We start from the raw sequence: 17,171 nt of genomic DNA on the forward strand, positions 1-17,171 counted from the left end.
AGGAAGTGTTGTGTATTGATATACATCTTAATGATGAGATTACAAACCGATATGTTGAGAAAAATAAGCATTTTCATTTAATTAAAGTAGCTTGTTTACAGAATAGTTTGTAATTTATTGGGATTATGCTTTTGGACAAATTGAGAAGACTGATACCACTCTAATAAATATGAAGCTATATCAGTGCCGTACGACTGTTAGCACATACACTGGAAACGGAGCTTAAATCTGCCAGAGAACGCCTCTGAAGCTCAATTTTAACATGATAAATGTCATTAGTTTAATTGTGAAAAATACAACAAATAAATATTAGCAGTTTAACTGTTTTTGGTATCTTTCAGAGGCAGGAGGTATTATTTAATTTGTACATTGTTTTGCTTAATTTATCAATTTCTTTGCACTTTTTTTTCGTATCTAGGTTGTTTTTACAGCATGAAACTTAATTTATCTTAAACAAAACCACTTTGTAAAGTAACAGTCTTATTATTTACCCCTCTAACATAGTTATTTGTTGTTGTCATTCTGCATCTGTGCTTCTTAAACACATGTATCGACTTCCAAGGTGCATGGAGAAGCCAGCTACAGTTATGTAACAGCCAAAATGCATTTGTCTTACAATACAAACATCTATAAACTAAAGGTACGAATGACACAAATAACGTTAATTTGTGAGCTTCAGAGGAGTCTGGCTTACTGTATACACTTGTTTCCAGTGTTTGTGCTAAGCTAAGTTAGCATTGGGCTGCTTCAGTACAGACATGAGTGGTATCGATCTTCTCATTTATCACCTGCAATAAAAGCGTTTTAATATCCAAAAGCAAGATAACCGATATGATCACAACAACAAAATCAAATCAAACTTCTTTAATACCTTCTACTCAACACCCAGCATTTATTAATCCTGAGCTGGTAAACTGCAGATAAAGTTCATTTCTTCCTCTTTTGAAGTTGCATCTCGTGATGATTCGAGGAGATTGGAGGCTCGGCTTCCCGTCAGTCGCCCTGTTCGGACTTGTTTCTCAGCTCCACTGAAGTTAAGAGTCCACTGATGGCGCCTCAAAGCGGGGTAAAGAAAGTCAGTGTGGGCAGAGTTTGTTTATTAAAGCTTCATGCCTTGAACGTTGGCTCTCAGGCTCAACATCTGCTTCTCCTGTCGCACTTTCTCCTCCTTAAACGCCGTCTGGTTGGCTTTCTTCTCCACTCTCCGCTCCTGTTAAACACACAGAAGGAGCATTTAACACATTGTGAACTGATGAAATACTTTAATGACTTATCGACATATTTTCCTCCATGGTTGGCATTGTCATTATTTTCTCGAGGTACAGGGATGTGGGGAAGGTGTTTGACTATAGCCGCTTTCACACCAAGTACTTTGCCGTACTTAAGCCCCGGCCACACGAGGACGATAACGCAAACGGACCGCAATCGTTATCAAAAAAGTCTTCCGTCCACACGCAACAGACACGAGACCGCTCGAAAGCGCTTTAAAACAAATGAATAACGACTCTATATAATAATAAAAAACAGAGCCTCTCTTTTCCTCCCTCTCTTCTGACAGCCCAGCATCTGATCTCTGAGCAGGAGAGGCGGGGCTATTGCTTCAACGTTATCAGGAAATGATCGTATAGGCATAAACACAGAGCAATTTGCCCCCCCAGAGCGTTTCCTTTGCAGATCTACCCACCTTGGGACTCGTTATCGTTATCTGCGTTTCCATGTCGGCCTCGTGTGGCCGAACCAATCTATCTGATAGTGAACTGTAGCAGATATGACTGTTATTGTCCTCGGGTGGCCGGGGCTTTACTACCCCCATGGCACTAAGTACAAATCGCGTTCACACCGGAATAAGTCCCTGAGGGAAGATTACGCAAATGAAACCGCTGACGTCACTTCGTCTTCTTCTGCTTTGGGTTTACTGGCAGGCCGCAAACCACTTCACGGCGTATACTGCCGCCCGAAGTCCCTGGAGTTGGGGACTGGCTTCAGTGGAAGCTGCTGGGACTCCCAGCAGCTTCTACTGAAGCCTTCCGAGTAAATCGCCAGAACCTCCTCATCTCCACCGCTCCCATGTTTTTTTTTTGTGTTGCCATAAGTTATTCTCTCTCCGTTGGTGCGCGGGGCTAATGCTAATGCTAATAATGCTAATGGCAGCAAATACAATGGCGGCTTCACAAAACTTTTCAGAGTTTTGCGGGGCGTGGTTTGCAATTCGCCCAGCGAAATCGCTACTTTTTTCTCCCCAGGATAGTACCACCTCTCTAGCAGGCACTAACAATGGGGGTAAAAGTTCTCTGAACTAAGTTTTATTTTTGGTATGAACGCAAAATTCCAAGCACTATTGGAACTAAACGAGAAAAGTACGGGTAAAAGTACTCCGGTGTGAACGCGCCTTATGTGTATGTGTATATATGTGTGAGTATGTAGGTGTGTATATGAATATGTGCATATATGCATGTGTATGAGAGGCCGTCTAGCTCACAACTCATACTTGGTCTTACAAACAATATCAGAATCTCACATATACTCCACCAGATTCTTTAACACACAGTATCATACCGTCCTTAACGTACTGTCATTCCTTCCTTCATTTACTATCATACTATCATACATAAATAACTACTCTCTCACACACAAAAACAAAATCTCTTAAAGGCACCATCATACTCTCGTACACACACCCAGTGTGCGAAAAAGTACACGTCCCACCGTCCGGGACGTGTTATTTACAATATCGGACAAGTAAGATCTTTCAATTGACTTGTCCGGCGGACAAGTGACGTTTTTCGCCCTGATTTATTGACAAATTATTGATACATTCAGTTTACAAAAGGCAGAACTCATTCGCAAATTGTACGTGTCCGCAATTGTTCGTTTAGAAATGTTAGTTTCGGTTCTGCTTGTCGATTCCTAAGGAAATGCATCTCGCCGCTTTCTGTACAGTTAGATGGGGATGGGGGCGGGGCGGGGCGGGGCGGGAAGTGTAGCACAGTGGCAGGGTTGGGAAGCAAAACTTGGTTCCGAGTAGGAACAAATAACCATTCTCCAGTACCGGGATTAATAAGAGTTGTGAGGACAGGAGGCGAGGCCGAGCCCCGCGGACTGCAGCTCTCTCTATGCTCCGTATCAGCTGATCGCTGCACAGTGCAGCTCAGCGTCTCTCTCTCTCTTTCTACACACAGCAGATCCGCTGCCCGTTTAACAGCCTCATCTTTGTCAAACTTTCTTATGTTCTTTCTCTAACACGTAATGAAGGTTATTAAGCGTTTTAGCTCCTGTGTTGTTAATATTGACCGCCATTTCCTTTATGAAGTGAAGCAGCCTCCCTGTCTGTGTCCTCGCGCTGTCCTCACATCCCCGGACCTCCAGACTCGGAGGAGCACAGGGATGTCAGTATTGTTTATGAAGCAGGGTATAGAAAGTACATTATTGAAATTAAAATACTATTTATTTACTTTTACAAACAGTGAGCAGCTGGGCAGCTGCAGCATGTGTATTGTAGGACGTGTAAGCGTGCAAGCGTCTTTGAGTTGTAGAAAAGCGCTAGGCCTATAGGCTATAAATATAATGTATTATTATTATTAGGCCTATGTGTTGGACATGTGTGGTTGGACTCTGTCTCACAGGCAGGTTGCAGTGTAACTTCAGAGGAGACTGGGCCAATAGTACATTCTCAAACTGCACCACTTAGAACTAACTAAACAATGCAGAGATTATTTTTATTGTATTCAATAACCGTAAGAAATTCAACAGTATGAAGTGATTTGTAAATAGGAATACAGATTTGACTTAATGTTTTCATAAATATATTTTTCTCCCAGTTTGTCATGGGACTTATTTTTACCCTCTCAAAGAACCGGAATCGAGAACCAAAAATAACCGGAATCGAAAAGCAGAACCGGAATCGTTAAAATCCAAACGATACCCAACCCTATGTGTGATGCAGTAAAATCTTACCGCTCACTTACGTTAGCAGTGTCGTAAAAACCGTGGGAAAATGTAAAATACGATGGCGAAGAAGAAGATTCCAGTGGCCCCAATTTTTTTCCATTCTGGACAAGTGAAAAATGTATTGGGACAAGTAAATTGCCAAACTGACTTGTCCATGGACAAGTACTCACTAAAAACTTTTTCTCACACTGCACACCACTATCGTCTTTCACAAACAACTATAATCTAATAGAACATTATAATAGTGTATGTGAAAGAGGATAGTAGTATGTGTGTAATCGGTAAACAATGTATGTAAGACAGAATAATAACCTATATAAGAGGGAATAATATTTCATGTTAATAACAATAGTCATTATGTAAAACAGAATAGCAGTGAATGAAAGGCCGAATAATATATGTCCCGACTCCCGAGTCACCAGCTGAACGTAGCCTCTTGTTAGCTTACTGCTACTATTAGACACTGCGCCCACTCTATTGCCAGATTTGAGAGAAATAAGCAACCAGGTCTATGAAAACAAGCCCAAAAGAAGCGACACATACAGTGGGGCAAAAAAGTATTTAGTCAGCCACCAATTGTGCAAGTTCTCCCACTTAAAAAGATGAGAGAGGCCTGTAATTTTCATCCTAGGTACACTTCAACTATGAGAGACAGAATGGGGGGAAAGAATCCAGGAAATCACATTGTAGGATTTTTAATGAATTCATTGGTAAATTCCTCGGTAAAATAAGTATTTGGTCACCTACAAACAAACAAGATTTCTGGCTCTCACAGACCTGTAACTTCTTCTTTAAGAGCCTCCTCTGTCCTCCACTTGTTAACTGTATTAATGGCACCTGTTTGAACTCGTTATCAGTATAAAAGACACCTGTCCACAACCTCAAACAGTCACACTCCAAACTCCACTATGGCCAAGACCAAAGAGCTGTCAAAGGACACCAGAAACAAAATTGTAGACCTGCACCAGGCTGGGAAGACTGAATCTGCAATAGGTAAGCAGCTTGGTGTGAAGAAATCAACTGTGGGAGCAATTATTAGAAAATGGAAGACATACAAGACCACTGATAATCTCCCTCGATCTGGGGCTCCACGCAAGATCTCACCCCGTGGGGTCAAAATGATCACAAGAACGGTGAGCAAACATCCCAGAACAGCACGGGGGGACCTAGTCAATGACCTGCAGAGAGCTGGGACCAAAGTAACAAAGGCTACCATCAGTAACACACTACGCCGCCAGGGACTCAAATCCTGCAGTGCCAGACGTGTCCCCCTGCTTAAGCCAGTACATGTCCAGGCCCGTCTGAAGTTAGCTAGAGAGCATTTAGATGATCCAGAAGAGGATTGGGAGAATGTCATATGGTCAGATGAAACCAAAATAGAACTTTTTGGTAAAAACTCAACTCGACGTGTTTGGAGGAGAAAGAATGCTGAGTTGCATCCAAAGAACACCTACTGTGAAACATGGGGGTGGAAACATCATGCTTTGGGGCTGTGTTTCTGCAAAGCAACCAGGACGACTGATCCGTGTAAAGGAAAGAATGAATGGGGCCATGTATCGTGAGATTTTTAGTGACAACCTCCTTCCATCAGCAAGGGCATTGAAGATGAAACGTGAACATCTTTCAGCATGACAATGATCCCAAACACACCGCCCGGGCAACAAAGGAATGGCTTCGTAAGAAGCATTTCAAGGTCCTGGAGTGGCCTAGCCAGTCTCCAGATCTCAACCCCATAGAAAATCTTTGGAGGGAGTTGAAAGTCCGTGTTGCCCAGCGACAGCCCCAAAACATCACTGCTCTAGAGGAGATCTGCATGGAGGAATGGGCCAAAATACCAGCAACAGTGTGTGAAAACCTTGTGAAGACTTACAGAAAACGTTTGACCTCTGTCATTGCCAACAAAGGGTATATAACAAAGTATTGAGATGAACTTTTGTTATTGACCAAATACTTATTTTCCACCATAATTTGCAAATAAATTCTTTAAAAATCCGACAATGTGATTTCCAGGATTTTTTTTTCTCATTCTGTCTCTCATAGTTGAGGTGTACCTAGGATGACAATTACAGGCCTCTCATCTTTTTAAGTGGGAGAACTTGCACAATTGGTGGCTGACTAAATACTTTTTTGCCCCACTGTATAAGAGGCAATAATAGTTAATGTGAATGACTATAGGTATGTGTATAAAACAGAATGAGAGGGTGTGTGCATAAGAATAGTGTGAGAGAGTATCATTGAAAAGGAAGTGAGTTTGATTGAAAAGGAAGTTGGACTAAATTCTCAGTTCCTAATTGGCTCTACGTTTTTCGTTTGACGGACACCGCCCAAGAAAGGCAGTAGAATGCTACTAATTCTCCCTATGCAACCTGAAGAGTAAAAGGGTCAAGTCTGTCAGAAAGCAATGACTAAGTGTATGCCTTACACTTACACTGTAACGGCCCCTACACACGGCGGCGTGCGTTGTCGCTTGCCGGCGGGGGGGGGCTGAAACTCGACCAACAACCAATCACATGAATCTCCCGCCCCAGACACACAAGCACGCGGTTTGATTGGCTAGAGCTTGTACTGGCATATGATTCGATTGGCTGGCGTCAAAAGTAGAACATTGCTCTACTTTTGCAGCGAGCACCGCGAGAGAAGCTACGCTTTGCTCCCACAATGCAGTTCGGCGAATCGTGACGTCACCCCATTCAAAATGAATGGGCAGAAGCGTTGAAGCGGCAACGCGTGCCCTCGTGTGTAGGGGCCGTAAGGATTAGTAACATGTATTGTGTTTATGTGATGACATTTCGAGATGTTTAAACTCAATGCGAAAATGCGCAAGCATTCGCACTAGCGTTAGCATTCGCGCTAGCATGTTTTATTTAGATGCTTTTATTTTGAAGACGAGTTTACGCTGTTGACAGGAAGTTGTTGTTGCTATGGAAACAACATGACTGCGAAAAGAAATATCTTCTACATATAAAGACGGAGAAAGTAAAGAATAAAGTGTATGTTTAAATGCTAGCACCCCCCGAAGAGGCACAAGGTTGGTATTTACTAGGTTGTCCTAATTCGTTTATAAGCTGTTTTGTAGCTTTGCTGTCTGTTTACAGTTAACTTTTGGTAGTATGCTAAAGTGATTCTAATACGGATTGTGCCTAAACGTATTTGTTATTTATGTGTCTTTATAACTCTTACGTTGACTCTGGAGTTTCAATAAATTCTAAATCATCAGTAAAGTCTACGACCATATTTCGGAGGGATATGCTACAGCTAGCATTAGCTATATTTACCTTGTTTACACTTAGCGGTGCCGAGTGTTAATCTGTGTATGTTACACTTGCATGTATGAGATCATTAAGTGCCTTGTATCTTCTTCTTTTTTATAGTTTCACTCCGTTTGAATGTCAGTGGACTGCAAATAATTCAATAAAGGAGCATGGCTGCTCATTCCCTGGCTCTCAAAAGAGTTTGGCTGGCTGTTAAATCTATGTTCACACTGAGACAGTACAACACAGAGAGAACAGTACACCTATGGTGTAAGTACATACAAGCAGGTCACACAGTATGATCACAAATACATAAACAATGTTAAAAATCTGTTTTTATTAAAAAAGTATACAGGCTGCATGTGTGTTCTCAGCCTAGGAGAAACTTGACATGTTTTGGTACATGTGTCTGAACCTCTCTTTAGGGGTTCATTAATAAAACAGATATTTCAACGTGAGCCTACTTTGTTCATGTACTGTTGAGGTTAATTTCAGTAGTTGCGTGCTATAATGTATTTACAAAGTGTGAAGAGGAGGCAACTTTAGAATAGGGAACCTGTTCAGGTCAATCAGAGTCAAACTACTAGCTTATTGGTTACGAACAAGACTTCCCTTTAAAATAGGGAACATATTCTTCGATAGAAATACCTAATTTTGAGTTATTTAGACTTAATTAACACTTATAGTTTCATGTCTTGTTACATAAGGATAGATCATATTTATTGTGGGAGAATTACTATTCTTGTGGTACTACTGCCTTATTAGGCCCATATTGAGCATATTAAGACCAAACAACTTCCTTACTTGCAATGAATAAGCACCAATTAGAGGGTTATTGAGGAAAAACTCAACTAATGGCCTATTACTTGTAGAATATGGTCATGTAGAATAAGGCATTAATAAGTGTTTTATAATGACTAATAAAGAGCCAATATACTGCTAATAAGCATGTTGATTAACAACTAGTTGATGGTTAATTTGTGTACCTTAATATAAAGTGTTAACAAAAGTTCTTATTGCAGCTCAAATGTAGCTAGCAGTGCTCTGATCAGCTTCAGGCTTTGTTTTCGAGGCTGTAAACCAGTCAAGGAATGAACATTTAAACTGGCTTCCTGTTGGATCAACCTGACTTCCTTTTAAAGTATACTCTCTCACAACCAGTACAATGTCCTCTCACATAAACTGTCATAAGCTCTCAACAACACAAGCATTCTCTCTCACACACACTACTATACCCTCATACATACTAAAATGTATCTCACATACACTATCATTCTCTCACACACACTATTATACCCTCATACATACTAAAATGTCTCTCACATACACCATCACACACACACACACTAAAATGTATCTCACACACACTATAATTCTCTCACACACACACTACTATACCCTCATACATACTAAAATGTATCTCACATACACCATCACACACACACACACACTAAAATGTATCTCACATACACTATCATTCTCTCTCACAAAGTTTTCTATCTTGCATACACTACTAGAGTATTATATTGTAGTATGATGTTGTCTGTAAGTGGGAATAATAGTGTTTCTAAGAAAGTACCGTTTGGTATTTAAGTAAGTTTGATGTATTGCCCAGACAACAGTGTGTGAAAGAGAGTATGACTGTGCGTGTAAAAGTGTTTAGCTATATGTATAAAAGAGTTAAATGGTGTATGTGTGAGATTCTGACATTGTTTGTAAGACCAAGAATGAGTTGTGAGCTCGACGGCCTCTCATATATGTGTGTATGTACATATGTGTATATCAGTGGCGAACCGTCAGGGCCTTCAAGGTATTCCGAGAACACTCAGATAAAACAAACAAAAAATCGATTTAATTATATAAATAAAATGTAATAAAATGTATATAAAATGAATAAATGAGAATCGTATCCGTGTTGTTGATCTGTAATATTGCAGTGTTACGTTGCGGCGACGGTGGGGGGTGTGTGTGTCTACAGAAGGTCCCGTTGTGATAGACACGGTTCGCCACTGGTGTATATGTCAATCAACAGGTAAAGCAGATTAATAATAAAAATAATAAGGATAATTATTGCAGATTATAGATTATAAATAAATCATTTAGGGACAATGGGGGTGAGATTAAATAAATGATACTTCTTCTCACTCCTTTTCGAACACTAGATGTGGGACTGTTTATGTTGCTAATGCTGTTGTTGTTGTTGTAAATGTAATTTTTTTGTTTTGATTTATCTTACATGACTATGAAATGCAAAAATATTTTTGTTTTGTAATTATTTATTTTACTTGTTCGAAATAAAATGAATCAATCAATCAATTGTTCTCCATGTCATTTCTTATCATATAAAGGTAATTAAAAAGACGAAGTGATGCCCTTATTTGTGGTAAATATTTGAATCCAGGTCGTTCAAGATAAGAGCAAAATCAATCAAATCAATTATATAATTCATTTTATTCAGCTGACTACTGCTTTGTTTTATTTGATTAATTGCAGACATATGCCATAAACAAAGAAAACCAACACATAATAATCTCAGTCATTTTCTAAAAACACCTACTTTCTTTAGTTTTTATCAATCAAGCAGGAGGAAATAGTGCATTAGTTGGGATCTACTTTCAGCGGCGGATTGATCCATATTTGGTGCTCTAGTGAGTATTTGTGGCAGCAGGACGGTGTGTGAGACGTGGTGATGAAGGAAATGATCAGCTGTACAACAGTGTTGCTCACTGAGGGGGGTTTTAAATAATATTTTGGACAAGATTGGAGCTCCATGGCACAGAGGAGGACGATACATCAGGAGCTTTGTTGTTTGAGTCTATGTGTTGGATTTGATAACGTGTCACCATGTGTGATTTAAAACAAGTTGCTTGACCAAACGACGTGTTCTCAACGCTCTTACCGCTATTGTTTACAAGACAAACTACTAAGGAAAGTGTATTTATATGAGAGGTATTCTGGGAAATAGTAATTAAACTACATGTTTAGCAGATTACAGGTTTCTAAAAACAATGGAGGTCTATGGTATGAGATGGAGGATTGATCTGTCTTCGATATGAACAATTCATTTTTGGTTTTTATATTTTCTTGCAGCTTGTTCAGTGACACCTGCTGTGAGCGCTGAGAAGGAAACTGAAGTACTCGAAGTGATTTCACTACTTTGAGCAGATTGTTACCTCTGAGGCTAAATTGCTAATTTGTTAAGTGACCTTTGTTAAGTGACCTTTGTTAAGTGAATGTTGCTGCCTGAAAACTAGGCCTGTTTAAAGTTCTGTTTGCTATTTATACATTCTGGTGAGTGCGTTTTGAATGTACTTTTGTTATTTTACCCACCAGAAGAACTTGTTTATTAGAGAGATGCTGCTTATAGAATAGAATCCTTTATTGTCATTATACAATGAGATGAGTAGAGCTACTGCTTCTTTTTTTGTAAGGTGCCATCAAAAATACAAAAAACAAACAAGAGACGTACAACATTCAGGAGAAGACAACATACAAGCATTCATACTTCAATATGCCGATAAAGTTCAAGTGCAGGAATATATCGGGTTAAGTACAAATAAATATGTTTGAATGTGTATAAAAAAAAATGTATATATATATACACACACTGAACAAAAATATAAACGCAACACTTTTGTTTTTGCTCCCATTTTTCATGAGATGAACTCAAAGATCTAAAACATGTTCTATAAATACAAAATAACCATTTCTCTCAAATATTGTTCACAAATTAGGGTAATGTTGTGAATCGAGTGGCCTGTGTTCGTCGTCCATAACATACGCCTGCCCATACAATAACTCCACCACCACCATGGGCCACTCGATTCACAACATAACCCTAACCCTACCCCTACCCCTCAGACTAGATACTGCCTGGTTTTCGGACCCCCCCCAGACTCCCCCAATAAAGCAAAACTGCACGTTTCAGAGTGGCCTTTTATTGTGGCCAGCCTAAGGCACACCTGTGCAATAATCATGCTGTCTAATCAGCATCTTGATAAGCCACACCTGTGAGGTGGGATGGATTATCTCGGCAAAGGAGAAGTGCTCACTATCACAGATTGTTTCAGATTTGTGAACAATATTTGAGAGAAATGGTTATTTTGTGTTTATAGAAAATGTTTTAGATCTTTGAGTTCATCTCATGAAAAATGGGAGCAAAAACAAAAGTGTTGCGTTTATATTTTTGTTCAGTGTATTTTGTGTCAGTGCAATTATACGCCCTGAACTTTGAGTTTTGAGTTGATTCCCTTTTTCCAACGAGCTTGAACACACTTATAATCTCCTCGTATAAGAGGATGGAAGACGAGCGAGAGAGAGCAGTCGAGAGAGAGCGCGAGGAGGAGGAGAGAGAGAGAGAGAGAGAGAGAGAGAGAGAGAGAGAGAGTAGAGAGAGAGAGAGAGAGAGAGAGGAGAGAGAGAGAGAGAGAGAGAGGAGAGAGAGAGAGAGAGAGGAGAGGAGAGAGAGAGGAGAGAGAGAGAGAGCGAGAGAGAGAGAGAGAAGAGAGAAGAGAGAGAGAGAGAGAGCGATGAGACTATAGAGGAAGAGCAGAGAGATAGAGAGAGCGATCGAGAGACGAGAGATGAGATGCGAGATAGCGCAGAGGCAGCCCTCTCGCCTCTAATCTATCATCACGTCTCTCTTACTCTCTCTTACTCCTACTACTCTCTCTCTCTCTCTCTCTCTCTCTCACTCTCACTCTCTCACTCACTCTCTCACTCTCACCTTGCGTTCTTCCTTGATGGCGAGTTTCCTCTGCTTCCTCTCCTCTGTGCTCTCCTCCTTGCTGCGCTGCTGGGTGGAAACTCGAGGCAGGTCCGAGTCGTTGATCCTCATCATGCGCTCCGCCTGCTTAGCGGTCAGGCCTTTGGTAGGAAGGACGTCCAGAGGGATGCCCGTCTTCTGGGACACTCGGATCGGCTTCGTCTGAGGACACGAGGAAGAAAAGAATAAACGTTTTGTGTCGACAGAGTTAAATCCCAGATCAAATGCACGCTGAAGGCTCTTGAGCAGGTTTTCTCTCACTGATTGTGCTGTCATGTTAAATGCAAGTCACATTTCAGACTTGATCGGACCAATAAAGTGTTATCATATCGTAAAACTCCTAATGAGTCGTGCCTCGAGAGGCTAGACTTTGCTCATCGCTGTGCTGATGGAACAGTCTTTACTGAAGTCAGAGTTCAATTATCTTTAATTAAGAAAACAAACAATTAACAAATACAAAAAAGGTCACAGCAATTCACCCTCTTTGTTTTGGTGCAACAGGTGACCTAAATAACAATAAACAACACCCATGTGACAATTGTCAGACGTGATAATTACAATTAAACGTGGTGCGGACAAATAAAGATAACAACAAACAATGGCTAAAGAAGCATTTTGGTTCCTACACGTTTAATCTCTGAGGGATTATTTTCTTGCACTTTTTTCTTTATACTGTAAATATTTGTAGAACATTTTGTCAACACGTCCGATTCATTCCACCTTAAAACACTGCACATGTTTTCATATCAGATCGATGTTTAAAAGCTTGATTGGATCCAGTAAGATTTTGTTAATTTTTTTTTCAAATAGTAAAAAGTCTTCTTTAGAAATATATATTATTTTGTATATAAGTGTTTTTCCCATGGAGAACAAAAAGAGTGCTGCACCATAGTTCAACCAGACTGACAATAAGACACAGAGAGACCTAGAAACCTCTGAACAGTTCAATAAAAATAAATCAGGTAAAATAAGCAAAACGTGCAGATAGGACAATATTCCTGATTTAGTGTTAAGTGCACAATAATTACTCAAGCCACTATATTTGTGCAAGAGTTTACACACAACGTCTTTACTCTGCCTTCTACTGCATTGTTTACACTATCGAAATGTGATTCTACACATATATATATATATAACATAAAAAGGAGGTAAAAATGACACAAAATATGTTTTTCTCACCCTTTGTGGTTCCTGAATCAACTTGGGTCTGTTATAGATGGTGGAATATGTGCCTGGAGAAAATAAAGAAACGTAACAGTTATAATAACACCAGATATCTACAGAAAACAGATTCATATTAACGGTTAATGTCTCCTCTTTACTCACAATAACACCAGAGGACTACTGTAATTAAGTAATTAATATATATTCATATTCATTATACAAGCTCATCACATCTGTTAAGAAGTACCGTAGACAAACACATCACATCAAATGTTAAAAACTATTTTTTAAATGTTAATTGTTGATCAGAATTAAGAAGGCATGACCAGTTCCTCTGTAAGCTGAAGAAACAGTACAGTATTATCTTCTGATTCCCTACATACAGTTTAACCTTTCACATCAATAGTTCCTACTGGTTATGGTTTTATTTTCCCATCAACCATTTACAGAATGAGCGTAAAGAACAGATACGAAATCAACCTTTGACTCAGAGTTAAAAGGCTAAGTAATCATTCGTCATGGTGACAGGTAATTAACTTATTGACTTTTCTGGGGTCATCTTTTGTGTCATGAGTTCATCAACTATTATCCTCAAAGAAACATCCTTTAAAGAGTCCTCTCCTGCTGATGTTCAGGTGTATATCAGTACGTAGTGTCTCTACTTTAAAGAGTCCTCTCCTGCTGATGTTCAGGTGTATATCAGTACGTAGTGTCTCTACTTTAAAGAGTCCTCTCCTGCTGATGTTCAGGTGTATATCAGTATGTAGTGTATCTACTTTAAAGAGTCCTCTCCTGCTGATGTTCAGGTGTATATCAGTATGTAGTGTCTCTACTTTAAAGAGTCCTCTCCTGCTGATGTTCAGGTCTATATCAGTATGTAGTGTCTCTACTTTAAAGAGTCCTCTCCTGCTGATGTCCAGGTGTATATCAGTATGTAGTGTCTGTACTTTAAAGAGTCCTCTCCTGCTGATGTTCAGGTGTATATCAGTATGTAGTGTCTCTACTTTAAAGAGTCCTCTCCTGCTGATGTTCAGGTGTATATCAGTACGTAGTGTCTCTACTTTAAAGAGTCCTCTCCTGCTGATGTTCAGGTGTATATCAGTATGTAGTGTCTCTACTTTAAAGAGTCCTCTCCTGCTGATGTTCAGGTGTATATCAGTATGTAGTGTCTCTACTTTAAAGAGTCCTCTCCTGCTGATGTTCAGGTCTATATCAGTATGTAGTGTCTCTACTTTAAAGAGTCCTCTCCTGCTGATGTCCAGGTGTATATCAGTATGTAGTGTCTGTACTTTAAAGAGTCCTCTCCTGCTGATGTTCAGGTGTATATCAGTATGTAGTGTCTCTACTTTAAAGAGTCCTCTCCTGCTGATGTTCAGGTGTATATCAGCATGTAGTGTCTCTACTTTAAAGAGTCCTCTCCTGCTGATGTTCAGGTGTATATCAGTATGTAGTGTCTCTACTTTAAAGAGTCCTCTCCTGCTGATGTTCAGGTGTATATCAGTATGTAGTGTCTCTACTTTAAAGAGTCCTCTCCTGCTGATGTTCAGGTGTATATCAGTATGTAGTGTCTCTACTTTAAAGAGTCCTCTCCTGCTGATGTTCAGGTGTATATCAGTATGTAGTGTCTCTACTTTAAAGAGTCCTCTCCTGCTGATGTTCAGGTGTATATCAGTATGTAGTGTCTCTACTTTAAAGAGTCCTCTACTGCTGATGTTCAGATGTATATCAGTACGTAGTGTCTCTACTTTAAAGAGTCCTCTCCTGCTGATGTTCAGGTGTATATCAGCATGTAGTGTCTCTACTTTAAATAGTCCTCGCCTGCTGATGTTCAGGTGTATATCAGTATGTAGTGTCTCTACTTTAAAGAGTCCTCTCCTGCTGATGTTCAGGTGTATATCAGTATGTAGTGTCTCTACTTTAAATAGTCCTCTCCTGCTGATGTTCAGGTGTATATCAGTATGTAGTGTCTCTACTTTAAAGAGTCCTCTCCTGCTGATGTTCAGATGTATATCAGTACGTAGTGTCTCTACTTTAAAGAGTCCTCTCCTGCTGATGTTCAGGTGTATATCAGTATGTAGTGTCTCTACTTTAAAGAGTCCTCTCCTGCTGATGTTCAGGTGTATATCAGTATGTAGTGTCTCTACTTTAAAGAGTCCTCTCCTGATGATGTTCAGGTGTATATCAGTATGTAGTGTCTGTACTTTAAAGAGTCCTCTCCTGCTGATGTTCAGGTGTATATCAGTATGTAGTGTCTCTACTTTAAAGAGTCCTCTCCTGCTCGATGTTCAGGTGTATATCAGTATGTAGTGTCTCTACTTTAAAGAGTCCTCTCCTGCTGATGTTCAGGTGTATATCAGTATGTAGTGTCTCTACTTTAAAGAGTCCTCTCCTGCTGATGTTCAGGTGTATATCAGTATGTAGTGTCTCTACTTTAAAGAGTCCTCTCCTGCTGATGTCAGGTGTATATCAGTATGTAGTGTCTCTACTTTAAAGAGTCCTCTCCTGCTGATGTTCAGGTGTATATCAGTATGTAGTGTCTCTACTTTTAAAGAGTTCTCTCCTGCGATGGTTCAGGTGTATATCAGTATGTAGGTCGTCTACTTTAAAGAGTCCTCTCCTGCTGATGTTCAGGTGTATATCAGTATGTAGTGTCTCTACTTTAAAGAGTCCTCTCCTGCTGATGTTCAGGTGTATATCAGTATGTAGTGTCTCTACTTTAAAGAGTCCTCTCCTGCTCGATGTTCAGGTGTATATCAGTATGTAGTGTCTCTACTTTAAAGAGTCCTCTCCTGCTGATGTTCAGGTGTATATCAGTATGTAGTTGTCTCTACTTTAAAGAGTCCTCTCCTGCTGATGTTCAGGTGTATATCAGTATGTAGTGTCTCTACTTTAAAGAGTCCTCTCCTGCTGATGTTCAGGTGTATATCAGTATGTAGTGTCTCTACTTTAAAGAGTCCTCTCCTGCTGATGTTCAGGTGTATATCATTATGTAGTGTCTCTACTTTAAAGAGTCCTCTCCTGCTGATGTTCAGGTGTATATCAGTATGTAGTGTCTCTACTTTAAAGAGTTCCTCTCCTGCTGATGTTCAGGTGTATATCAGTATGTAGTGTCTCTACTTTAAAGAGTTCCTCTCCTGCTGATGTTCAGGTGTATATCAGTATGTAGTGTCTCTACTTTAAAGAGTCCTCTCCTGCTGATGTTCAGGTGTATATCAGTATGTAGTGTCTCTACTTTAAAGAGTTCCTCTCCTGCTGATGTTCAGGTGTATATCAGTATGTAGTGTCTCTACTTTAAAGAGTCCTCTCCTGCTGATAGTTCAGGTGTATATCAGTATGTAGTGTCTCTACTTTAAAGAGTCCTCTCCTGCTGATGTTCAGGTGTATATCAGTACGTAGTGTCTCTACTTTAAAGAGTCCTCTCCTGCTGATGTTCAGGTGTATATATATGTATAGAATAGGGCCTCTGTAAAAAGAAATCTTGCTCTCTATTCTAAACATTTGTAATGTAATCAGATTAATCATTGATGGATGTTTGTCTTCAGATTAAAGCTGGAATACTTTTGACATTTTGCTTTCTTTATGAGTTAGAAGATTATTAAAGTTCAGTTTTGGTTTCGTTGTTCTGCTGTAATTGCAGGAGATTAGGGAAAACACTGGAAAAAACAAACAACATATATAACAGAACAGATTTTAAACACGTCTGAGTTTTTGACAGGAAACTGCAGACTGAACTCACTGATGATGGTTTCACAGTCCCACTTCTCCTCTGGACCCTTGATAACAACGGTTTCCATCTCTTCCTCTTCATCTTCATCATCGTCTTCATCCTCCTCCTTCACGGCAGGAAGTTCTTTAGGACCCAAGTCGTCAGGTCTCAAGTATCTAAACAAACAAAACAATAGATAGTCAGACGAGTTCGCCATTCAATTTTGCTTCGGCTATACTGTGTTTTGTTTTGGTCATGTTTGTTTTACATTTTTATATATATAAAGATATATAAAGATATAGATATAAAATACATCTGTAAATACCCCACTGGTGGA

The 17,171-nt window shown here is 39.7% G+C and overlaps 1 protein-coding gene across 1 annotated transcript in view; it reads right to left on the bottom strand.

Moving 5' to 3' along the window:
- Positions 1-54: 54 nt before the first annotated feature.
- Positions 55-17,171, bottom strand: part of ltv1 (LTV1 ribosome biogenesis factor) — a gene marked incomplete in the record, with an annotated part of 19,690 nt that continues 2,573 nt past the window's right edge. The window contains 4 exon segments of the mRNA XM_034230096.1: positions 55-1,210; positions 11,926-12,126; positions 13,144-13,196; positions 16,865-17,010. Of these exon segments, the coding sequence (XP_034085987.1) occupies positions 1,100-1,210; positions 11,926-12,126; positions 13,144-13,196; positions 16,865-17,010 (511 nt within the window).

The sequence above is a fragment of the Gymnodraco acuticeps genome, unplaced genomic scaffold (genome assembly GCF_902827175.1).
Source record: "Gymnodraco acuticeps unplaced genomic scaffold, fGymAcu1.1, whole genome shotgun sequence".
Lineage (NCBI taxonomy): Eukaryota > Metazoa > Chordata > Actinopteri > Perciformes > Bathydraconidae > Gymnodraco > Gymnodraco acuticeps.